The sequence below is a fragment of the Heptranchias perlo genome, chromosome 3 (assembly GCF_035084215.1).
Source record: "Heptranchias perlo isolate sHepPer1 chromosome 3, sHepPer1.hap1, whole genome shotgun sequence".
Classification (NCBI taxonomy): Eukaryota; Metazoa; Chordata; class Chondrichthyes; order Hexanchiformes; family Hexanchidae; genus Heptranchias; species Heptranchias perlo.
This window is the reverse complement of record NC_090327.1, coordinates 34,262,345-34,288,650: the sequence shown is the minus strand read 5'-3', so window position 1 is coordinate 34,288,650 and position 26,306 is coordinate 34,262,345. Positions and strand designations below refer to the sequence as shown.

General features: G+C 43.2%; 1 protein-coding gene across 1 annotated transcript in view; it reads right to left on the bottom strand.

Moving 5' to 3' along the window:
- oxsr1b (oxidative stress responsive kinase 1b) overlaps nucleotides 1-26,306 on the bottom strand; it is a 216,610-nt gene that overhangs the window by 8,323 nt on the left and 181,981 nt on the right. The window contains exons 15-16 of the mRNA XM_067978763.1: nucleotides 11,812-11,864; nucleotides 8,927-8,995 (exon numbers count right to left, since the gene is read on the bottom strand). Coding sequence (XP_067834864.1) covers nucleotides 8,927-8,995; nucleotides 11,812-11,864 — 122 coding nt within the window. The remainder of the gene's footprint in view (nucleotides 1-8,926; nucleotides 8,996-11,811; nucleotides 11,865-26,306) is intronic.

The window sequence follows — 26,306 nt, the reverse complement described above, 5'->3', positions numbered from 1 at the left end:
GTATGCAGTATTCCAGGTGCGGTCTCACCAATACCTTATATAACTGCAGCAATACCTCCCTGTTTTTATATTCTATCCCCCGAGCAATAAAAGCCAACATTCCGTTGGCCTTCTTGATCACCTGCTGCACTTGCATAGTAACTTTTTGATTTTCTTGCACCAGGACCCCCAGATCCCTTTGTACTGCAGTACTTTCCAATTTCTCGCCATTAAGATAATAACTTGCTCTCTGATTTTTCCTGCCAAAGTGCATAACCTCACATTTTCCAATATTGTATTGCATCTGCCAAATCCCAGCCTGTCCATATCCCCTTATAAGTTTTTTATGTCCTCCTCACTCTCTACTTTCCCTCCCATCTTTGTATCATCTGCAAACTTTGATATGTTACACTCGGTCCCCTCCTCCAAATCGTTAATATAGATTGTAAAGAGTTGGGGACCCAGCACCGACCCCTGCAGAACACCACTGGCTACTGGTTGCCAGTCCGAGAATGAACCATTTATCCCAACTCTCTGCTTCCTGTTAGATAACCAATCCTCCACCCATGCCAGAATATTACCCCCAAATCCAGTGATTCTTTATCTTGAGCAATAATCATTTATGTGGCACCTTGTCGAATGCCTTCTGGAAGTCTAAATACACTACGTCCACTAGTTCCCCTTTATCCACCCTGTACGTTATGTCCTCAAAGAACTCAAGCAAATTTGTCAGACATGACTTCCCCTTCATTAGGCCATGCTGACTTTGTCCTATGAAATTATGTTTATCCAAATGTTCCGCTACTGTCTCCTTAATAATAGACTCCAAAATTTTACCCACCACAGATGTTAGGCTAACTGGTCTATAATTTCCAGCCTTCTGCCTACTACCCTTTTTAAATAAGGGTGTTACATTAGCAGTTTTCCAATCTGCCGGGACCTTTGCCGAGTCCAGAGAATTTTGGAAAATTATCAAAGCATCCACAATCCCGACTGCCACTTCCCTCAAGACCCTAGGATGGAAGCCATCAGGTCCAGGGGATTTATCCGCCTCGAGTCCCATTAATTTACTGAGTACCAATTCCTTAGTGATTTTAATCGTATTAAGCTCCTCCCCCCCAGAGCCCCTTGTTTGTCCAGTGTTGGGATATTCTTAGTGTCCTCTACCGTAAAGACTGAAACAAAATATTTGTTCAGCATTTTTGCCATCTCCATGTTTCCCACCATTAATTTCCCGGTCTCATCCTCTAAGGGACCTACATTTGCCTTAGCCACCCTTTTTCTTTTTATATAACTATAGAAACTCTTGCTATCTGTTTTTATATTTTTTGCTAATTTATTTTCATAATCTATCTTCCCTTTCTTAATCAATCCTTTAGTTACTTTTTGCTGTCTTTTGAAGACTTCCCAATCTTCTATCCTCCCACTAAGTTTGGCTACCTTATATGTCCTTGTTTTTAGTCGGATACTATCCTTAATTTCTTTAATTAGCCACACTTTTTTCCTCAGTTGAATATATTTTTTTTGAAAGTTGTAAAATAACTCCTTAAATGAACACCAATGCTCATGTACCGTCTTACCCTTTAATCTATTTTCCCAGTCCACTTTAATCAATTCCACTCTCATACCATCATAGTCTCCTTTATTCAAGCTCAGTACGCTTGTTTGAGAACCAACCGTCTCACCCTCTAATTGGATATGGAATGTAACCATGTTATAGTCACTCATTCCAAGGGGATCCTTAACTAGAACATTATTAATTAATCCTGGCTCATTACACAGGACCAGGTCCAAGGTTGCCTGCCCCCTTGTAGGATCAGTTACATACTGCTCAAGAAATCCATCCCTAATACACTCAATAAACTCTTCCTCAAGGCTGCCCTGCCCAATTTGATTTGTCCAGTTAATATGATAGTTAAAATCCCCCATAATTATAGCTATTCCCTTATTACATGCCCCGACTATTTCCTGATTAATACTTCTTCCAGCAGAGTTGCAACTATTAGGAGGCCTATATACTACGCCCACTAGTATTTTTTTCCCCCTTATTATTCCTTATCTCTACCCAAACTGTTTCATTGTCCTGATCTTTTGTCCCAATATCATTTCTCTGTATTACAGTGATTCCTTCCTTTATTAACATAGCCACTCCACCTCCCCTTCCTTCCTGCCTGTCCTTCCTGATTGTTAAATACCTTGGCATTTTTAATTCCCAGTCGTTGTCACCCTGCAGTCATGTTTCTGTAATGGCCACAAGATCATACCCATACGTAGTTATTTGTGCCGTTAACTCGTCCATTTTGTTACGAATGCTACGTGCATTCAGATAAAGAACTTTCAAATATGTTTTGTGACACTTAGTTCCTGCTTTTTCCTTTTTTAACACTTCACCTTTTACTCCATACCTTCTATCCCTTCCTGACACGCTTTCCTCTATCTCCCTGCTCAGGTTCCCAACCCGCTGCCAAAGCTTTGATGCTGGGTTAATCGCCTTGTGCCTTCTAGTTTTTATTTAATCTATCGTGCCTAAAGTACACTTTCTTTCTGCTGCTCTACACTTTTCCCTTTCACTTGTTCTTGAACAACTGTTTGTACTATTTGTATTGTAGATTTCCCCTGGGTCTTCCCCTCTCTTGCTGCTCTCAACTTTATTCTCTTCTGACTCCCCGCTCAGGTTCCCATCCCCCTGCTACTCTAGTTTAAACCTTCCCCAACAGCACTAGCAAACACCCCCGTGAGGACATTGGTCCCGGTCCTGCTCGGGTGTAACCCGTCACGCTTGTTCAGGTTCCACCTTCCCCAGAACCGGTCCCAATATCCCAGGAATCTAAATCCCTCCCTCCTACACCATCCCTGGAGCCACGCATTCATCCTGTCTATTCTCCTGTTCCTATACTCACTAGCACGTGGCACCGGTAGTAATCCTGAGATCACTACCTTTGAAGTCCTGCTTTTTAATTTATCTCCTAACTCCTTAAATTTACCTTTCAGGACCTCATCCCTTTTTTTAACCTATGTCGTTGGAACCAATATGGATCACGACTACTGGCTGTTCACCCTCCCCCCTCCAGAATGCCCTGCAGCCGCTCCGTGACATCCTTGACCCTAGCACCAGGGAGGCAACATACCATCCTGGAGTCACGTTTGCGGCCGCAGAAACGCCTATCTGTTCCCCTTACAATTGAATCCCCATTCACTATAGCCCTGCCACTCTTCTTCCTCCCCTCCTGTGCAGCAGAGCCACCCGTGGTACCCCGAACCTGGCTCTTGCTGCTTTCCCCTGATAAGCCATCTCCCCCAACAGTATCTAAAGCAGAATATCTGTTTGAGAGGGAGATGGCCCCAGGGGACTCCTGCTCTACCTGCCTAGTCCTTTTACTCTGCCTGGTGGTCACCCATTTCCTTTCTGCCTGCGTAATCTTTACCTGCGGTGTGACCACCTCACTGAACGTGCTATCCACGATAGTCTCAGCATCGCGGATGCTCCACAGTGAATCCACCCGCAGCTCCAGCTCCGAAAGACGGTTAGCCAGTAGCTGCAGCTGGACACACTTCCTGCATACATGGTCGCCAGGGACACTGGTAGTGTCCATGACTTCCCACATCGTGCAGGAGGAGCATATCACGGGTAATATGAGAGAGGGAAGTGAACGGAGAGGAAGGCTAGGAATGAGGTGTTGCCAGAGGAGACAGACAAAAGAACTTATGTCTTTGACTTTGAGCATTCTATTACAGAACAGAAGGATTCATAATGTCAGTCAATGTGCAGCTAATACTACATCAACAACTTGCATTTATATAGAGCCTTCAACATAAAATATCCTCAGGCACTTCACAGGAGCATTATCAGACAAAATTTCACGAAAGAGGTGCAAAACGTACAGCTGCAAACAGAAATGCAATCAGGACTGGCTTTTTTATATATTACCATACTTATGAGTGGCTGCAATGTTTTCACTTGAGATCTCTTGCTACTAGGGGGCACTAAAAATTAGATCAGTCAGGTCTTCGAAGATGAGCCTCATCTCATTCAAAATCTCTTCACAGGGTAGATGCTGAGAGGTTGTTTGTCCTGGCTGGAGAGTCTGGAACTAGAGGGCATAGTCGCAGGATAAGGGGTCGGCCATTTAAGACTGAGATGAGGAGGAATTTCTTCACTCAGTGGGTTGTGAATCTTTGGAATTCTCTACCCCAGAGGGCTGTGTATGCTGAGTCATTGAATATAGTCAAGGCTGAGATAGAGATTTTTGGACTCTAACGGAATCAAGGGATATGTAGATTGGGCAGGAAAGCGGAGTTGAGGTTGAAGATCAGCCACGATCTGAGTGAATGGCGGAGCTTGCTCGAGGGGCCATATGGCCTACTCCTGCTCCTATTTCTTATGTTCTTATGCTGTAACAGTGCCATTTTACAATGCTCCAGAGAAGATAGAAGATAGCTTGGTTAGATAGAGATATTATTTCCGGCTTTTGGAATCAATTACCATAAACATGAAAACACTTTAAATTACAGCACCGATGATAACGATCAAATTGAAAATGTAGTAATAATTTTCTTAATCACGAGCAGTGATCTGTGAATGATATTCACAAGCTGTGAGGGAGAGGGGGAGATTGGTTTAGAAACCTTGGAGTGTACAGGACCAGAATAAACCACACCTACACCAAGAATTCTCTACACCTTTCAAAACAACCGTCAACATCTCTCCTCTCAACCTTCAAAAACTTGCACTCAACACCTCCATCCTATCTCTAACTACCATTCAATCTTCAGCCTTCCCTTATTTCTAAAGTCCTGGCATATGTTGTTGTCTCAACATTAATGCTCCTATCTTGCTCACCACTCCCTGTCTGACCACTCACTCAGTCACTTATATAAGCAAATAGAGAGTAATGTAGAGAAATTAGGTGCAAGTTGGGAAAGTTTACTGACTCCTCCACAGCCAAGTGATGTAGGGGTCCTACATTTTATTTTTAAATAAAAAAGTATTTTTGCCTTTCTCAATGGCTGAGTAAACTTCCTGCTGCTTGTCAAGCTGGGAACACCCTACAAAATGGGGCATTGGATTACTGAGTTATATGGTGTGGAGATGCCGGTGATGGACTGGGGTTGACAATTGTAAACAATTTTACAACACCAAGTTATAGTCCAGCAATTTTATTTTAAATTTTGAGTTATATGGAGCCAAATAGGATATAGCCTCGCTCCCATTATCAGGTCTACCTCTCCAAGTCCCATTAATGAGCTCGACTCGCTGGGGAGACAGCCAATAAAATAGAAAATAAATACTATGGGGTAGAAATTAATGTTGGGCGGTAGTGCAGAGCGAGCAGTATCGCTTAGCCTGCCAGTTATACCCCGATATTGAAGTCAATGGAACAGAATATCAGGCGGGGCATACACAGAAACATAGAAAATAGGAGCAGGAGTAGGCCATTTGGGCCTTCAAGCCTGCTCCGCCATTCAATATGATCATGGCTGATTCTCTATATCAATACCATATCCCTGCTCTCTCCTCATACCCCTTGATGCCTTTTGTATCTAGAAATCTATCTAGCTCCTTCTTAAATATATTCAGTGACTTAACCGCCACAGCCTTCTGTGGTAGAGAATTCCACAGGTTCACCACCTTCTGGGTGAAGAAATTTCTCCTCATCTCAGTCCTAAATGTATCCAGTCCCGTATCCTGAGACTGTGATTCCTCGTTCTAGACCCCCCCAGCCAGGGGAAACATCCTCCCTGCATCCAGTCTGTCTAGCTCTGTCAGAATTTTGTATGTTTCAATGAGATCCCCTCTCATTCTTCTAAACTCGAGTGAATACAGGCTGAGTCGACCCAATCTCTCCCCATACGACAGTCCTGCCATCCCAGGAATCAGTCTGGTGAACAACTGGCAGCTGAAGCGATAACGCCTGTTTTGCACTACTGCCGGAGATCAATTTCCATCCCCATAAATGTTAAACGTTCTTATCACTGAAATTGTTTCTGCTGAAATCGAAGTGTCCATTTTGTCATGCAAATTACACTAGAAATAGTCCTAATCAGGAGGACCAACACAGTTATTCACCTCAAGACAGACTAGACAGAATACAGTATAGTTCAAACTTTTACTTAATTTTGCATTTAATTTCCCCCCAATATAGTAGCAGCGAATTTTCATCCAATGTCCACATAAGAGACTGTTAGCTAAGTTAGAAGCCCATGGAATCGAGGGATAAGTACGCACTTGGTTAGGAAATTGGCTGAGCAAAAGGCGACAGAGAGTAGGGATAATGGGTAAGCATTCACATTGGCAGGATGTGACTAGTGGAATCCCGCAGGGTTCTGTCTTGGGGCCTCAATTATTCACAATATTTATTAACGACTTAGATGAAGGCATAGAAAGTCTCATATCTAAGTTTGCCGATGACACAAAGATTGGTGGCATTGTAAGCAGTGTAGATGAAAACATAAAATTACAAAGGGATATTGATAGATTAGGTGAATGGGCAAAACTGTGGCAGATGGAATTCAACGTAGACAAATGAGAGGTCATCCACTTTGGATCAAAAAAGGATAGAACAGGGTACTTTCTAAATGGTAAAAAGTTAAAAACTGTGGATGTCCAAAGGGACTTAGGGGTTCAGGTACATAGATCATTGAAGTGTCATGAACAGGTGCAGAAAATAATCAATAAGGCTAATGGAATGCTGGCCTTTATATCTAGAGGATGAGAGTACAAGGGAGCAGAAGTTATGCTGCAGCTATACAAAACCCTGGTTAGACCGCACCTGGAGTACCGTGAGCAGTTCTGGGCACCGCACCTTCGGAAGGACATATTGGCCTTGGAGGGAGTGTAGCGTAGGTTTACTAGAATGATACCCGGACTTCAAGGATTAAGTTACGAGGAGAGATTACACAAATTGGGGTTGTATTCTTTAGAGTTTCGAAGGTTAAGGGGTGATCTGATCGAAGTTTATAAGATATTAAGGGGAACGGATAGGGTGGATAGAGAGAAACTATTTCCACTGGTTGGGGATTCTCGGCATAGGGGGCACAGTCTAAAAATTAGAGCCAGACCTTTCAGGAGTGAGATTAGAAAACATTTCTACACACAAAGGGCGGTAGAAGTTTGGAACTCTCTTCCGCAAACGGCAATTGATACTAGCTCAATTGCTAAATTTAAATGTGAGATAGATAGCTTTTTGGCAACCAAAGGTATTGAGGGATATGGGCCAAAGGTATTGAGGGATATGGAGCAAGATCACAGATCAGCCATGATCTTATCAAATGGCGGCGCAGGCACGAGGGGCTGAATGGCCTACTCCTGTTCCTATGTTCCCTCTTCCTCAGTGCGCTGGCAACTAACTCCCTAGCCTCTGCCACCAACACTGCCTGCTAAAAGAAACACAAGTAGCTAGTGGAATGGGGAGACAGCAGATCTTCACTATGTGCTTCCCAGGTGGACAATAGGAACTCAGAGGAACAGCAGAACCCATCACTTGCTGTACTTTGGTACTTCAATGTGTAATCGACAGTTTTTTAAAAAAAACCTCTTAGCTTGCTACTTAGATTTTAATATTCCAAATGAATTTCCAGGTCTTTCAGGCTAAAGGTTAACTTGTATTTTTTTTTTACTTTCCATCTCCTCTCATTGTTTCCGTCTCCTAGTACGCTTCTTTCAGTTGGGAAAACAGGATGCTTAACACTGCTGACCCAATTGTAAATGAGCTGCCATCAATCACACAGTGACTGAACTATAGGCAGCGTGCCCCTGCAGCACCAAAACCAATCCAACAATGGCTCATCTCACCAGAGCCGCTAAGCATGCCACTGGCCGCACAAATCTTCCATCCTCCATTTCACCCAAGGGATGGAAAATAAAATGAACGAAAGCCAAATTATTTTAAAATTCATTCTCGGTGTGTGGCCGTCACTGGCAAGGCCGGCATTTATTGCCCATCCCTAGTTGCCCTCAAGAAGGTGGTGGTGGGTTTTTACAAAAATCCAACAGATTCACAGTCACATTTACTGATACCAGCTTTTTTTTAAAAACTAAATTCAAATTCTCAAAGTGCCATGGTGGGATTTGAGCTCACGTTCTTAGCATAATTAGTCTAGGTCTCTGGATTACTAGTCCAGTAATGTAACCATTACACCACCCTATCCAGTGCGAGAGAGAAAGATTGGGCCAGATTTTCTGAAAAAATAACGAGGTCTGAACGACACATGACATTATTGATGTGCAAATTGGCCAGCAATTTGTAGCGAGGAAGAGATACCCCATGAATTGCGAATCTCCACGTTGCTGGCCGATTTGCATCACTAGCCTCGCTCTTAACCTCCCCATAATTTTCATGATGTTGCTGCATTTGCACATTAAACTCGCCACAGAAAGTTAAGTCTAGTAATTAACAGCACCTTTTAACAATGTGATAATTGTTAATAACTGCCAATCAATCTCTCTTGCCCAGAAAGTGAACAATTTTAAGTGTGGAGTCTCATTCCTTCAGGTTGTGAAATGTAGATTTAAAAAATTTTACATTTTAATTTTTTTTTCTTACTTTTCGTTTGTTTGTCTCTTTTTTCTCCGTGTCTCAATCTGATCTTTCTTTCCCTCTTTTTGTACCTGATTTGACATTGAATTCACCCACTCTAATTCACTCTCCTTCTCAGTGCTTCCTCTGTTTATTTCTCAATCCTTAAATCTCATTGTTTAAGGAGATACAGTTTGTCCCATTGTTCACCAAGGTCCCAGATGCCCTCGCTGTGTCGTTATCAACTCGCACTTCCAGCAACATCGTGGGCAAAATTTTTAAAACCTAAACGTGCACGAATAAGTCTAACTAACAGGGTACGAGATTCGAGCCATAAGATGCCACACTCCAGCAAAATCTGGCCCAAAATCTTCAAGAAAGAGAAATCTTCAAATTCAGAAACTACACAGTGCAGTCCTAGCAATAGTTACCTATTACTACGTCTTTTCCATCAACCAAACCCGCAGAGACAAGTTCTTGGGAAACACCATCTGCTGTATCTGTCAGAACAAATGTACGTACTCGTTAATTACATAGATAGTCGAAGGCCAACCAATGTTATACTTATTTCAAAATTTTCACAATTCATCTTTAATCTGAACTCCTACATAATATATTTTTTTTAAATGAAAGATATTTTTGTCTTTCTCAATAGCTGAGTTGGCACTGCTGTGTGGAACTTAAACATACAGACCGTGAAAGTCCCAGGTTCAATCCTATCTGTGCCGAGTTAGCTGAACTCACCCAAGATGACAATTAGGATGCTACAATAGATCTCAGCATGCTATGCAAGGGAAGAAGGGAAAGAAATCAGCGAGGCCTCCTGCTGCCTACCCACTGATGCTTGCTGGGAAGTGCAGGTAGGGTGAGGACAGAATTATGTTTGGCTTTGCTGCCCTCACTGGTCAAATAACCTGCTGACACTCGTTGTCCATATGCATGATGAATGGCCACTTAGTTGGAATATTGGAGGGCTGCTGGCACTCATGAAATCGTACCCCCCAGCATGGACTATTCAAGAAAATCTTGGAGAAAACTGAAGTGGGGGGGAGAGGGAGAATAAGTAGAGTTCTGATAAATAGCACATAGAGATAGAGTACTAAACGTCACATAATCAGCTCATGCACAAAACAATTACATTAAATTGGAATTAACTGGAAAACATTGTCCCTCCGTTACTCAAAATCCAGCACTCTGAAAGATAAGCCCCACTGTATGTGAACAATTTGTGTTTTTAGTTTGAACGGTCATCAGTGTGTGGTGACTTAGTATATCTACTGATTAACTCCATTTATTTCAACTATGGGCTGGGTGAATTTTTGACCATAAAAACAAAACTGGTTTAACAGGACGTGGAAGACAGCAGAACAGCTGACTCAGCACATTTTACAAAGCTGGGCGACAATATAGGGATATTCAAAATCAAGTCTAGGGGATGGTCCAAAGCTGTATTGTAATACAGGAACATTCAGAATCAAGTCTAGGGGAAGTTTCAAAGCTGTATCACAATACATGGACATTCAGACAATATTCAGAATCAAGTCTAGGGGAAGTTTCAAAGCTGTATCACAATACATGGACATTCAGACAATATTCAGAATCAAGTCTAGGGGATGGTCCAAAGCTGTATCACAACACAGGGACATTCAGAATCAAGTCTGTGAGATAGAATGACCCAAGAACAGTCAGCACAGAGTACCAGAAAGTTATGCCCACAACTATTCGCAAAGTGGTTTCTAATCTTAGTTATGTTGTTCTGTGTTAAACAGACAGGTCACTTTAATTACTTTTATCTGAGTCCTAATGTCCAGCTATACAATGGCACTCATGGAGGATCAGGACCAGAACGATAGTGTATTGTCTTCTGTAGTGCAAGGAGATTACAAAATGAAAGAAGTGAAAAAAAAAAATCACATCGAGTCATCCGAACGCATGAGATTGCTAGCCTTGCAATTGGTGCTTGGGACTTCCCAGTTCCAAATGCGTATTGGCGACACCACAAACCTGTTCACTATTTGGCATAAGCTGACAGTTGCAGTCAGAGGGCTGACTAGGTATGGGAAATGGAAACATCACATCAGCATGGATTGAGGATTGGTTAAAGGGAAAAAAAAAGTGTAGGAATAAACGGGTCATTTTCAGGTTGGCAGGTTGTAACGGGGTGCTGCAAGGATCAGTGCTTGGGCCTCAGATGCTTACAATATATATCAATGACTTAGTTGAGGGTGCCCAGTGTAATGTATCCACGTTTGCTGACGATACAAAGCTATGTGGAAAAGTAATCTGTGAGGAGAACGCAAAGAGGCTGCAAAGGGATATAGACAGGTTAAGTGAATGGGCGAGAAGGTGGCAGATGGAGTATAATGTGGGAAAATGTGAAATTATTCACTTTGGTACGAAGAATAGAAAAGCAGAATATTTTTTAAAAGGTGAGAGACTAAGAAATGTTGGTAGTCAGAGGGATTTGGGTGTCCTTGCACTTGCAGGTACAGCAAGCAATTAGGAATGCAAATGGTAAGTCATCCTTTGTTGCAAGGAGGTTGGAGTATAAGAGTAAGGAGGTCCGGCTGCAATTATATTGAGCTCTGGTGAGACCACACCTGGAGTACTGCGTACAGTTTTGGACTCCTTACCTAAGGAAGGATATAGCTGCCTTAGAGGGGGCGAAAAGGCGGCTCATTAGATTGATTCCTGGGATGAGAGAGTTGTCCTATGAAGAGAGATTGAGTAGAATGGGCCTATATTCTCTGGAGTTTAGAAGAACGAGAGGTGATCTCATTGAAACGTATAAAATTCTTAGAGGGCTTGACAGGGTAGATGTCGAGAGGTTGTTTCTCCTGCCTGGAGAGTCTAGAACTAGGGGTCATAAAGGGTCGGCCAATCAGGACCGAGATGAGGAAAAATTTCTACACTCAGAGGGTTGTGAATCTTTGGAATTCTCTACCCGAGAGGGCTGTAGATACTCAGTTGTTGAGTATATTTAAGACTGAGATCGATAGATTTTTGGACACTAAGGGAATCAAGGGATATGGGGATAGAGCAGGAAAGTGGAGTTGAGGTAGAAGATCAGCCATGATTTTATTGAATGGCAGAGCAGACTCGAGCAGCCGTATGGCCTATTCCTGATCCTATTTCTTACGTTCTTTCTTCTTATGGTGCAGTAGAGGTATTCTTCCAAGGTTGGGGTTAAAATACCTTAATGAGGCAGAGCAAAGAGAGCTTTACTCTATATCTGACTGCCATAGCTGATCCATAAATTCTCAACTGGAGCATGTCATCAAAAATATGGGGCAACAGAAATGAAGAAACAACATACCTCTACCTGGAGTAAATTCAAATCTTATGTCATTCAGCTCCTTCTTCAAATTCCTGTGAAAAAGGGACATTTTCCAATTAACATCAACTGCTGCCCAAAACATGTCTTAGTGTTAGAGTTCGGTTGATATGTAATGGATGGTAGGTATAAGATAGTCATTTAATTGAAGGATTCAGATAACACTAAAATCACTTTCACTCTGAATGAACTGATTTTTTGAAAATATTAATTCCCATTATTACTTTTATAGAAAGTGTGCTATTTTTCTGGTTCATTTTGTCACATAAAAGCTTTTTAAGAGAGCACAAATCACTTTATTTCTTCCCCTTTCAGTAGGTGTCATGCACAGCTGAGGGCAGGTCACTCACTGTCAGTCGTCAGCCCACACTGCTTGGGGGAACTCAGCAATGGAGATTCCCCTTTAGATTTTTCTTTCCCACTCTCTACAAAGACACCAGACCTCTGCATTACATGACCCCCCCCCCCCCCCCCCCACCCCAAGTAGTTCATCGTAGATGAATTGAATTGATGACCAGGGCCCCAACATGCTCAGCCACCAAATACCAGAGCTCTCATGCACTGTGCCATAATGCATCTTTCCTATCAGTTAACTATCTTATGTAACTTTATAAAGGTCCCCATTAATCACCCACATAACCTCTCTCTAACCACCACTACACAAGTGTAAAAACAATTATAATCTGTAAACAGTAGTGAAAAATATATATAAATATACAGCAACTGGAAGTCATCTTAAAGCAGTTAGGGTTACGCTAACAAACTACTCCAGCTTCACTTTCATCTTTTAGATCATCAGGACTAAATGACAAAACTACCAATATCCCCCAACACACATTTTTCTTCCATTGTGATCCTTGGTACCATGCAGTACCATAGTTTACACAAAGAAGGAATGAAGAAAGAATCAAAACATCTCAGCAAGACTTGAAGACATTCAGGTGAGGTGGAGACTGGGTTGTGCAATGGGTTAGGCACAAGGATTGCAAGAGACGAGAAATACCTGGAGAAACATTTGGCAGAGGGGTTCAACAGGTATCGTGGGATATGATATTTTCTAGTTACTGAGGCTGGCCAGATGGGCTGCAATGGCTTTTCCAGTCCTCTACATTCTTAAGTAGTGGTTTGGTGATTTTTTTTAAAAAATGGGGTGAAATTTGGCAGATTGCTTGAAAGTAACTTGCAACGCGACTTGGAAAGTCCTCAATATTTTATTTGTTCTGCATATGTCCAACAAAAGTAGTTACTCCACATTACTTAACCATTTGAAACATAGAAACTAGGAGCAAGAGTAGGCCATTCGGCCCTTCGGGCCTGCTCCACCATTCAAAATGATCATGGCTAATCATCTAACTCAGTACCCTGTTCCCGCTTTTTCCCCATATCCCTCGATCCCTTTAGCATTAAGAAATATATCTATCTCCTTCTTGAATACATCTAATAACTTGGCCTCCACTGCCTTCTGTGGTAGAGAATTCCACAGGTTCACCACCCTCTGAGTGAAGAAATTTCTCCTCAGCTCGGTTCTAAATGGCATACCCCATATCCTGAGACTGTGACCCCTGGTTCTGGACTCCCCAGCGACCGGGACATCCTCCCTGCATCTAGTCTGTCTAGTCCTGTTAGAATTTTATATGTTTCGATGAGATCACCTCTCATTTTTCTAAACTCTAGTGAACGCAGGCCTAGTCGACCCAATCTCTCCTCATACGTCAGTCCTGCCATCCCAGGAATCAGTCTGGTAAACCTTTGTTGCACTCCCTCCATTCCTCAGATAAGGAGACCAAAACTGCACACAATACTACAGATGTGGTCTCATCAAGGCCCTGTATAAGTGCAGTAAGACATCCCTGATCCTGTACTCAAATCCACTTGCAATGAACGCCAACATTCCATTCGCCTTCCTAACTGCTTGCTGCACCTGAAAGCTCGCTTTCAGCGACTGGTGTACAAGGACACCCAGGTCTCGTTGCACCTCCTCTTTTCCCAATCTATCACCATTCAGATAACAATCTGCCTTTCTGTTTTTACAATCAAAGCGTTTGTGTAAATGGGTTCCCCACATTAATTTATCCATGTTATACTGCATCTGCCATTTTCTTGCCCACTCACCCAACCTGTCTAAATCACAATGGAGCCGCTTTGCATCCTCCTCACAGCTCACATTCCACTCCAGCTGTGTGTCGTCTGCAAACTTGGAAATGTTACATTTAGTTCCCTCAACCAATTCATTGATCTATATTGTGAATAGCTGGGGCCCAAGCACTGATCCCTGCGGTACCCCACTAGTCACTGCCTGCCACCCGGAAAAAGACCAGTTTATGCCTACTCTCTGTTTCCTGTCTGTCAACCAATTCTCAATCCATGTCAGTATATTCCCCCCAATCCCATGTGCTTTAATTTTGCACACTAACCTCTTGTGCGGGACCTTATCAAAAGCCTTCTGAAAATCCAAGTACACCACATCCACTGGTTCTCCACTATCTATTCTATTAGTTACATCCTCAAAAAACTCCAGGAGATTTGTTAAGCATGATTTCTCTTTCATAAACCCATGCTGACTTTGTCTAATCCCATTAATGCCTTCCAAGTGTTCTGTTATCACATCTTTTATAATAGACTCTAGCATTTTCCCCACTACTGATGTTAGGCTAACTGGTCTGTAATTCCCTGTTTTTTCTCTCCCTCCTGTTTTAAATAGTGGGGTTACATTTGCCACCCTCCAATCTGTAGGAACTGTTCCAGAGTCTATTGAATTTTGGAAGATGATCACCAATGCATCCACTATTTCCAGGGCCACTTCCTTTAGTACTCTGGGATGTACATTACCAGGCTCTGGGGATTTGTCAGCCTTTAGCCCCATTAATTTCCCGAGCACTATTTTTTTTTTACTAAAACTGGTTTCCTTCAGTTCCTCCCTCTCACTAGACCCTTGGTTCCCTAAAATTTCTGGGAGGTTATTTGTGTCCTTTGTGAAGGCAGAACCAAAGTATGTGTTTAATTGTTCTGCCATTTCTCTGTTCCCCATTATAATTTCCCCCATTTCTGACTGTAAGGGAATAGTGATCTGCATTGGGAACCCTGGCTGATTTATCCCCTGCCTATTGGAGGGGCTTTGGCCCTAAATTAATGGCACTAAGCTTAGAGTAGCTACCTCAGCAGACTGGGAATCAAGCAGGCAGGGCACTTATGGAATAAGCAATTGAAAGGGCTACTAATGATTTTTATTACATCTTTTTCTCAAATTGAATAGTTTCAAGATAACAGTAGGAGCGCAAAAGAAAACAGGATCGAATTTTCCTCCTCAGCAGTCGAGCTTAGCAGGGCGTAAGCACCAATTGCAAATTTGAACACAAACTGCACACAATTTTCCACCCATTAACTTCAATGGGAGGAAAATCATGTAGAGGTTTGCCTAAATTTAAGATAAGTGCTTATGTGCTGCCAGGCTCTTGTGCTTGGGCCCTGAAGAGGAAAAGCCGCCCCAGTGTGATGTTTAATTCAAAAGTACAAATGATCCCTTTTTGAAGAGATCTGAGTTTTCATTGCAGCTTTCCCTGATCCAGAAAGAGCAAAATTATTGAATAAAATTGCATCAGCCCAATCCTTGTACTGCTGGATACTCATTAACAGCATAATAGACTGCAGTTAAACTAACACTTTCCTTCAGAAATTCATTACCTAGATGTTAAAATGTTTCCAGTGCTTATAGCTAAATAGCAAAGGATCAAAGTTGTGCACACAACTGAAATCTAAACAATATGGAAGATCCAGCAGCCAAAAAGTCACAAACAGTGACGTACCAACTAAGCTTTATGTGCAGTTGTTAGTCTCTTGCTGTGAAATCAACCCTGCAATGTACAAGGGGCAGATTCCACAGCACCAGCTGTTGTGGGCTATTCTGCAAAACCACTTAACCACTTCTGCCAAAATGCCTGTTGATGGCATTAAGAATCATCTCTCAGTCTTAACTCATTCTTTCCCAAGACCTCAAACAGGGCAACTCCATACTTCCCTTCTCCTACATCTTTCTCCAACAATCTTCAGGCTTTTCAATTCAAGTTTGACATACCTGATCACCATTTCCCGATTCACCTTATCTTCTTTGGGTTCTCATTAATCTTCCTTCAACCTTGGGTTCTCATTAAAAACTATGTAACTCCTTATAGAATGGTTGCAGCACAGGAGGAGGCCTTTTGGCCCATCAAGCCCATGCTGGCTCTTTGTAAGAGTAATCCAGTTAGTCCCATTCCCCTGCTCTTTCTGTGTAGTCCTGCAATTTTTTTCCCTTCAAGTATTTATCAAATTCCTTTTTGAAAGACACAACTGAATCTATTTCCACCACCCTTTCAGGCAGCATATTCCAGATCATAACTACTCGCTGCGTAAAAAAGGTTTATCCTCATGACGCCTTTGGTTCTTTTGCCAATCACCTTAAATCTGTGTCCTCTGGTTCTCGACCCTTCCGCCAATGGGAATAGTTTCTCTTTATTTACTTTATCTAAAACCTTCATGATTTTGAACACTTCTATCAAATCTCCTCTGAACCTTCTCTGCTCTAAGGAGAACAACCCGAGCTTCTCCAGTTTATTCATGTAACTGAAGTTCTTCATTCCTGGAACCATTCTAGTAAATTTCTGCACCCTCTCTAAAGCCTTCACATCCTTCCTAAACTGCAGTACCCAGAATTGGACACAATACTTACTCCAGCTGTGGCCGAACCAGTGTTTTATAAAAGGTTCACATAACTTCCTTGCTTTTGTACTCTATGCCTCTATTTATAAAGCCCAAGATCCCATATGCTTTTTTAACAACTTTCTCAACCTGTCCTGCCACCTTCAAAGATTTGTGCACATATACCCCCAGGTCTCTCGGTTCCTGCACCTCCTTTAAAAAAGTACCCTTTAGTTTATATTGCCTCTCCTCATTCCACATCCCAAAATGTAGCACTTCGCACTTCTCTTTATTGAATTTCATCTGCCTTGTGTCCGCCCATTCCACCAGCCTGTCTATGTCCTCTTGAAGTCTATTACTATCCTCCTCACTGTTTACTACACTAGCAAGTTTTGCATCATCTACAAATTTTGAAATTGTGCCCTGTACACCCAAGTCCAAGTCATTAATATATATCAAAAAAAGCAGTGGTCCCAGTACTGACCCCTGGGGAACACCACTGTATACCTTCCTCCAGTCCGAAAAACAATTGTTCACCATACGAACAAAGAGCAGGAGTAGGCCATTCGGCCCCTCGAGCCTGCTCTGCCATTTGATAAGATCATGGCTGATCTGATTGTGACCTCAACCCTACTTTCCCGTCTAACTACTATAACCTTTGACTCCCTTGTTAATCAGGAATCTATCTAACTCAGCCTTAAAAATATTTAATGACCCTGCCTCCACTGCTCTCTGGGGAAGAGAGTTCCACAGACACACGACCTTCTGAGAGAAAAAAAATTCTCCTCAACACCTTCTGAAATGGAAGACCCCTTATTTTTAAACTGTGGCCCCTAGTTCTAGTTTCTCCCACAAGGGGAAACATCCTTTCAGCATCTACCCCTTCTAGTCCCCTCAGGGTTATATGTTGAAATAAGATCACCTCTCATTACCTCATCACCGCTCACATGTGTAACTCACTTGCGCCTGAATTTCCTTTATCTTTTAAGCCGGGCATTTGCTTTATGTCCCGATTATGTGTGTCTCCTTTATTGATCTGTTAACCTCCTTCATTGCCTCCAGTATCTCAAACTCAGCATGTATTCACGTGCTGAGAGCCTAGCTATCTGCCCATGTTATCTGCCAGCCCCTGACGCTAATAGGAACATAGGAGGCCATTCAGCCCCTCGTGCCTGCTCCGCCATTTGATAAGATCATGGCTGATCTGTGAACTAGCTCCATATACCTGCCTTTGTCCCATATCCTTAATATCTTTGGTTGTCAAAAAGCTATCCATCTCACATTTAAATTTAGCAATTGAGCTACTCTGGTTTCCTGTCACTTAGCCAATTTTGTATCCATGCTGCCGCTGCCCCATTTATTCCATGAGCTCCAATTTTGCTGACAAGCCTATTATGTGCCACTTTATCAAACACCTTTTGAAAGTCCATATACATCACATCAACCACACTGCCCTCATCAAAAAACTCAATCAAGTTAGTTAAACACGATTTGACTTTAACAAATCCGTGCTGGCTTTCCTTTATTAATCCACACTTGTCCAAGTGACTATTAATTTTGTTCCGGATTATCACTTCTAAATGCTTCCCCACCACAAAGGTTAAACTGACTGGCCTGTAGTAGTCGGGTTTATCCTTACATCCATTTTTAAACAAAGGTGTAACATTTGCAATCTCTAGTCCTATGGCACCACCCCCACATCTAAAGGTGGATTGGAAGATTATGGCCAGCACTTCTGCAATTTCCACCCTTATTTCCCTCAGCAACCTAGGATGCATCCCATCCGGGCCGGGTGAGAGTACAGCCAGCCTTTCTAGTACCTCCTCTATCAATTTTTAGCCCATCCAGTATCTCAACTTCCTTCTCTTTTACTGTGACTTTGGCAGCATCATCTTCCTTGGTAAAGACAGATGCAAAGTACTCATTTAATACCTTGTATTATCAATCCCGTCATACGTCCCCTTTTTCTGCTTCATCTTACTATAATCTCTTTCATCATCCAAGGAGCTCTGGCTTTAGTTGTTCTACCTTTCCCCTTTGTGGGAATGTACCTAGACTGTACCCGAACCGTAAACTCTTTAAAGGCCACCGATTGTTTGATTACAGTTTTGTCTGCCAATCTTTGACTTCAATTTACCAGGGCCAGATCTGTTCTCAACCCACTGAAATTGGCCCACCTGCAATTAAGTATTTTCACTCTAGATTGCTCCTTGTCCTTTTCCATAACTAATCTAAACCTTATGATACTATGATCACTGTTCCCTAAATGTTCCACCACGGACACTTTTTAAAAATTCGTTCATGGGATGTGGGCGTCACTGGCAAAGCCAACATTTATTGCCCATCCCTAATTGCCCTCGAGAAGGTGGTGGTGAGCCGCCTTCTTGAATCGCTGCAGTCCGTGCGGTGAAGGTTCTCCCACAGTGCTGTTAGGTAGGGAGTTCCAGGATTTTGAGCCAGCGACGATGAAGGAACGGCGATATATTTCCAAGTCGGGATGGTGTGTGACTTGGAGGGGAACGTGCAGGTGGTGGTGTTCCCATGTGCCTGCAGCTCTTGTCCTTCTAGGTGGTAGAGGTCGTGGGTTTGGGAGTTGCTGCAGTGCATCTTGTGGATGGTACACACTGCAGCCACTGTGCGCCGGTGGTGAAGGGAGTGAATATTTAGGGTGGTGGATGGGGTGCCAATCAGGCGGGCTGCTTTGTCCTGGATGGTGTCGAGCTACGAGTGTTGTTGGAGCTGCACTCATCCAGGCAAGTGGAGAGTATTCCATCACACTCCTGACTTGTGCCTTGTAGTTGGTGGAAAGGCTTTGGGGAGTCAGGAGGTGAGTCACTCGCCGCAGAATACCCAGCCTCTGACCTGCTCTTGTAGCCACAGTATTTATGTGGCTGGTCATATAAGTTTTTGGTCAATGGTGACCCCCAGGATGTTGATGGTGGGGGATTTGGCAATGGTAATGCCATTGAACGTCAAGGGGAGGTGCTGTAGACTCCCTCTTGTAGGAGATGGTCATTGCCTGGCATTTGTCTGGCGCGAATGTTACTTGCCACTTATCAGCCCAAGCCTGGATGTTGTCCAGGTCTTGCTGCATGCGGGCTTGGACTGCTTCAACATTTGAGGGGTTGCGAATGGAACTGAACACTGCAATCATCAGCGAACATCCCCATTTCTGACCTTATGATGGAGGGAAGGTCATTGATGAAGCAGCTGAAGATGGTTGGGCCTAGGACACTGCCCTGAGGAACTCTTGCAGCAATGCCCTGGGGCTGAGATGATTGGCCTCCAACAACCACTACCATCCTCCTTTGTGCTAGGTATGACTCCAGCCACTCGAGAGTTTTCCCCCTGATTCCCATTGACTTCAATTTTACTAGGGCTCCTTGGTGCCACACTCGGTCAAATGCTGCCTTGATGTCAAGGGCAATCACTCTCACCTCAGGAATTCAGCTCTTTTGTCCATGTTTGGACCAAGGCTGTAATGAGGTCTGGAGCCGAGTGGTCCTGGCGGAACCCAAACTGAGCATCGGTGAGCAGTTTATTGGTGAGTAAGTGCCGCTTGATAGCACTGTTGACGACACCGTCCATCACTTTGCTGATGAATGAGAGTGGACTGATGGGGCGGTAATTGGCCGGATTGGATTTGTCCTGCTTTTTGTGGACAGGACATACCAGGGCAATTTTCCACATTGTCAGGTAGATGCCAGTGTTGCAACTGTGCTGGAACAGCTTGCTCCAATTGATCCACTTCATTCCTCAGAACTGGATCCAGCAATGCCTCCTTCCTATTGATTACAAAGACACAGAAATTCGGGAGCACATCGTCCCGTATGGCTAAATTGCTGATAATTTAAGGGACATAAGAACATAAGAAATAGGAGCAGGAGTAGGCCATCCGGCCCCTCGAGCCTGCTCCACCATGCAACAAGATCATGGCTGATCTTCTGCCTCAACACCATTTTCCTGCAATATCCCCATATCCCTTGATGCCTTTAATGTCTAGAAATTCATCGATCTCTGTTTTGAACGTACTCAATGACTGAGCCTCCAGAGCCCTCTGGGGTAGAGAATTCCAAAGACTCACCATCCTCAGAGAAGAAATTTCTCCTCATCTCAGTCCTAAAAAGCCAACTCCTTATTCTGAGATTGCGACCCCTGGTTCTAGACTCCCCAATCAGGGGAAACATCCTCCCTGCATCTACCCTGTCGAGCCCTGTGAATTTTGTATGTTTCATTGAGATCACCTCTCATTCTTCTAAACTCTAGAGAATACAGGCCAAGTCTAATCAATCACTCCTCATACGACAATCCCGCCATCCCAGGAATCAGTCTGGTGAACCTTCAGCGCACTCCCTCAATGGCAAGTATATCCTCTCTTAGGTAAGGAGACCAAAATTGTACACAATACTCCAGGTGTGGTCTCACCAATGCCCCATATAATTGCAGTAAGACATCTTTACTCCTGTACTCAAATCCTCTTGTAATAAAGGCCAACTTACCATTTGCCTTCCTAATTGCTTGCTGCACCTACATGTTAGCTTTCAGTGACTCATGTACAAGGACACCCAGGTCCCGTAGAACATCAACATTTCCCAATCTCTTACCATTTAAAAAAAATACCCTGCATTTCTGTTTCTCCTACCAAAGTGGATTAACTTCACATTTTTCCATATTGTATTCCATCTGCTATGTTCTTGCCCACCCACTTAGTCTGTCTATAGCCCCTTGAAGCCTCTTTGCATCCTCCTCATAATGCACATTCCCACCTAGTTTTGTGTCATCAGCAAACTTGGAAAAATTACATTTGGTCCCCTCATCCAAATCATTGATATAGATTATGAATAGCTGGGGCCCAAGCACCGATCCCTGCAGTACCCCACTAGTCACTGTCTGCCAACCTGAAAAAGACCTGTTTATTCCTACTCTCTGTTTTCTGTCTGTTAAGCAATTCTCAATCGATGCCAGTATATTACCCCCAATTTCATGTGCTCTAACTTTGTTCACCAACCTCCTGTGTGGGAGCTTATCGAAAGTCTTCTGAAAATCCAAATACACCACATCCACTGGTTCCCCCTTATCTATTCTACTAGTTACATCCTCAAATAACTCCAATAGGTTTGTCAAATATGATTTCCCTTTCATAAATCCATGTTGACTCTGCCAAATCCTATTATTATTTTCTAAGGGTCCTGTTATCACATCCTTTATAATAGATTCTAGCATTTTCCCTACTACTGATGTCAGGCTAACAGGTCTGCAGTTCCCCGTTTTCTCTCTCTCTCTCCTTTCTTAAATAGTGTGGTTACATTTGCTACTCTCCAATATGCAGGAACCGTTCCAGAATCTATAGAATTTTGGAAGATGACAACCAATGCATACACTTCTCTATCGCCACCTGTTTCAAAACCCTGGGATGTAGATCATCAGGTCCTTGGGATTCATCGACTTTCAGTCCCATTAATTTCTCTAGTACTATTTTTTTTTACTAATACTAATTTCTTTCAGTCCCTCATTCCTCGCCAGACCCTTGGTTCTCTAGTATTTCTGGGAGTTTTTTTGTGTCTTCTTCCGTGAAGACAGACACAAAGTATTTGTTTAATTTCTCTGCCATTTCCTTATTCCCCATTATAAATTCTCCTGTCTGTCTGTAAGGGACCCATATTTGCCTTCACCAGTCTTCTCCTTTTTACATACTTATAAAAGCTTTTCCAGTCCATTTTTATGTTCTTTGCGAATTTACTCTAATATTCTATTTTTCCTTTCTTTATCAATTTCTTGGTCCTCCTTTACTGAATTCTAAAATGCTCCAAATCCTCAGGCTTACTGCTTTTTCTGGCAATTTTATATGCCTCTCCCTGTGATTTAGTACTACCTTCAATTTCTCTTGTTGGCCACAGTTGGACCACATTTCCTATTGGGTTTTTCTGCCTTAAAGGAATATGTATTTGTTGCAAATTATGTATCAATTCTTTAAATGCTAGATATTGCCTGTCTACTGTTATACCTTTTAATGTAGTTCTCGAATCAACCACAACCAACATGCGCCTCATAGCTTCATAATTTCCTTTGTTTAGATTTAAGACCCTAGTTTTGGATTGAACTACATCACTTCCAAACTTATTGTAAGTAAATCAATAGGTTCAGCTAAGGTTTACACAGACTATGGTTATATATGTATTACTGTATGGATGAGTGTAATGTGTCTCAGTCAGTTATCTCTATTGCTTATGATGTAACCAAAGGGGAAATAACTTCAAACAGGCTGGATTAAAACAGGCTAATCCAACACTAATAATCCATCTCCTTAAATTTGAGCTCTTGTTTAACAAGCCAATACCTATGACCTACTTGAAGATGAAGACATGATATTAATGGGTCCAGCAGGGTGAAGTAATATGAAGACAAGTATAAATTGTTTCTGCCACAGAGAGATTTGGATATGATTCCATTACTAAACCAACCAACCTGAAAAAGGTGCTTGCCTCAACTCAGTAGTAGCAACCTCGCCACGGAGTCACAAGATCATGGGTTAAAGCCCCACTAGAGAGACTTTAACACAGATTTTAGGTTGACATTTCAGTGCAGTACTGAGTGAGGGCTCTGGAGGAGACTTTAAACCAAGACCCCGTCTGCCCTGTTGGGTGTAAAAGGTCCCATGACACCATATGAAGAACAGTGGGGGAGTTCTCCCAGAGTCCTGGCTAATATTTATCTCTCAACCTACATCACTAAAAACAGATTATCTGGTCATCGATCTCATAGCTATTTGTGGTATCTTGCTGTGTGCAAATTGGCTACCGTGTTTTCCTACATCACGAATGACTACACTTCAAAAGTACATTATTGGCAGTGAATTGCTTTGGGATGACCTGAGCTCATGAAAGGCACTATATAAATGCAAGTTCTTTCTTTTCTTTTAACCTACAATGCAACAGGCAACCCACTTATTAGCTATTTTAAGATGGGAATGTAGACTGAGCAATGAAGAGGGTAAGAAAATGGGGCCAAGGATTTAGCAATGAAGAGATCCAATGAAGAGCACCAAGAGACAACTACTGTGCGACATCACAGGGACTTAACTCCTGGACCTAAGATAAATAAGAAGCAAAAAGTAATCCAAGTGGGACGTCACCAAGGAAGAGGTAAGTGATTGGCTGGTGAGTATTTTCCTGCTGAATTTGTCCAAGGTTAGAGTTTGTGGATTCTCTGGTCTCTGTTGTGTAGTGGGGGACTGCTGTTCAGCAAGGGCCCTTGAGTATACCTTTTTAAATTGAAGTGAAATTGGTGGGATTCATTTAATTTGAATTAATTAGTTAAAGGGTAAGTCATGTCAGGACAGCCCAGCCCCGTGTTATGCTCTTCCTGCTCTATGTGGGAAATCAGGGACCCTTCCGGTGTCCCTGACGACCATGTGTGCGGGAAATGTATCCAGCTGCAGCTACTGACAAACCGCATTGCGGCACTGGAGCTGCGGATGGATTCATTAAGGAGCATTCGCGATGCTGAGAACGTCGTGGATAGCACGTTTAGTGAGATGGTCACACCGCAGGTAAAGGTTGTACAGGCAGGAAGTAATTGGGTGACCACCAGGCAGAGTAAGAGGAGCAGGCAGGCAGTGCAGGGGTCCCCTGTGGCCGTCCCCCTCTCAAACAAATATACCGCTTTGGATATTGTTGAGGGGGATGACTTATCAGGGGAAGGCAGCAGCAGCCAACTTCCTGGCACCAGGGGTAGCTCTGCTGCACAGGCTGGGAGGAAAAAGAGTGGAAGAGCTATAGTGGTAGGGGATTCTATCGTAAGGGGAACAGACAGGCGTTTCTGTGGCCGTAAACGTGACTCCAGGATGGTTTGTTGCCTCCCTGGTGCCAGGGTCATGGATGTCACTGAGCGGCTTCATGGCATTCTCAAGGGGGAGGGTGAGCAGGCAGAGGTCGTGGTCCACATTGGGACCAACGACATAGGTAGGAAGGGAGATGAGGTCCTGCATCAAGAATTTAGGGAGCAAGGTAGCAGATTAAAGAGCAGGACCTCAAAGGTTGTAATCTCTGGATTACTCCCAGTGCCACGGGCTAGTGAGTATAGAAATAGGAGGATAGAACAGATGAATGCGTGGCTAAAGAGTTGGTGCAGGAGGGAGGGTTTCAGTTTCCTGGATCACTGGGCCTGCTTCTGGGGAAGGTGGGACTTGTACAAGTCGGACGGGTTGCACCTGAACCAGAGCGGGACAAATATCCTTGCGGGGAGGTTTGCTAGCACTGTTGGGGGGGGTTTAAACTAACTTGGCAGGGGGATGGGATACAGAGTGGAGCTACAATAGGGGGTGATGTGCAGCCAAATATAGAGAAAAAAACAAGTCAGCTTGGAAGACAGGGCAAATATGTGAGGGCAAGGCTGGATGGCATCTATTTTAATGCAAGGAGTCTTGTGAATAAGGTGGATGAACTGAAGGTGTTGATAAACACATGGGAATATGATATTGTTGCTGTCACAGAGACATAGTTGAGGGAGGGGCAAGACTGGCAGCTCAATATTCCGGGGTACAGAATCTTCAGGCGAGACAGAGGGGGAGGTATAAGAGGAGGGGGGGTCGCAATATTAATTAAAGAATCAATTACTGCCATAAGGAGGGATGATATATTAGCAGGTTCCTCTAATGAGGCCATATGGGTGGAGCTTAAAAACAAAAAGGGGGCAAGCACTTTGATGGGAGTGTACTATAGGCCCCCAAACAGTCAGGGGGAGATAGAGGAACAGATATGTAGGCAAATCTCAGAAAATTGTGCAAATAATAGGGTAATAATAGTGGGGGATTTCAACTTCCCCAATATTAACTGGGATACTCAGTGTAAAAGGCTTAGAGGGTACAAAATTCTTAACGTGCATCCAGGAGAGCTTTTTGAGCCAGCATGTAGAAAGTCCTACAAGAGAGGGGGCGGTACTGGACCTAATTCTAGGGAATGTGGCCGGCCAAGTGGAAGAAGTGCTAGTAGGTGAGCACTTTGGTGACAGTGACCATAATTCGGTGAGATTTAAGGTGGTCATGGAAAAGGACAGGGAGGGGCCGGAAATAAAGGTTCTAAATTGGGGGAAGGCCGATTTTAATATGATAAGGCAGGATCTGGCCAAAATGGACTGGGATCAGCAGCTTGTAGGAAAATCCGCATCGGAGCAATGGGAGTCTTTCAGAAGGGAGATTGAGACCATACAATGGCAACATGTTCCCGTAAAGGTCAAGGGTGGTTCCAAGAACTCCAGGGAACCTTGGATGTCAGGGGATATACGAGAATGGATTAGGGAAAAAAGGAGGGCTTTTGGCAGATACAAAAGGCTAAAGACGGAGGAAGCCCAAGAGGAGTACAAAAAGTGCAGGGGGATACTTAAAAAAGAAATTAGGAGATCAAGGAGGGGCCATGAAATAACACTGGCGAGCAAAATAAAGGAAAATCCTAAGATGTTTTATAAGTATATTAAGGGTAAGAGGATGACTAGGGAAAAAATAGGGCCCATTAGGGACAAAAATGGCAATCTGTGTGTGGAGCCGGCAGATGTAGGAGGGGTTCTAAATGAATTTTTTGCATCTGTTTTCACTATGGAGAAGGACGATGTAGACATAGAAATACGGCAGGGGGACTGTGATATACTCGAACATATTAACATCAAGCGGGAGGAGGTATTGGCGGTTTTAGCAGGCCTAAAAATGGATAAATCCCCAGGCCCGGACGAAATGTATCCCAGGCTACTGTGTGAGGCAAAGGAGGAGATTGCGGGGGCTCTGACACATATATTCAGAACCTCTCTGGCCA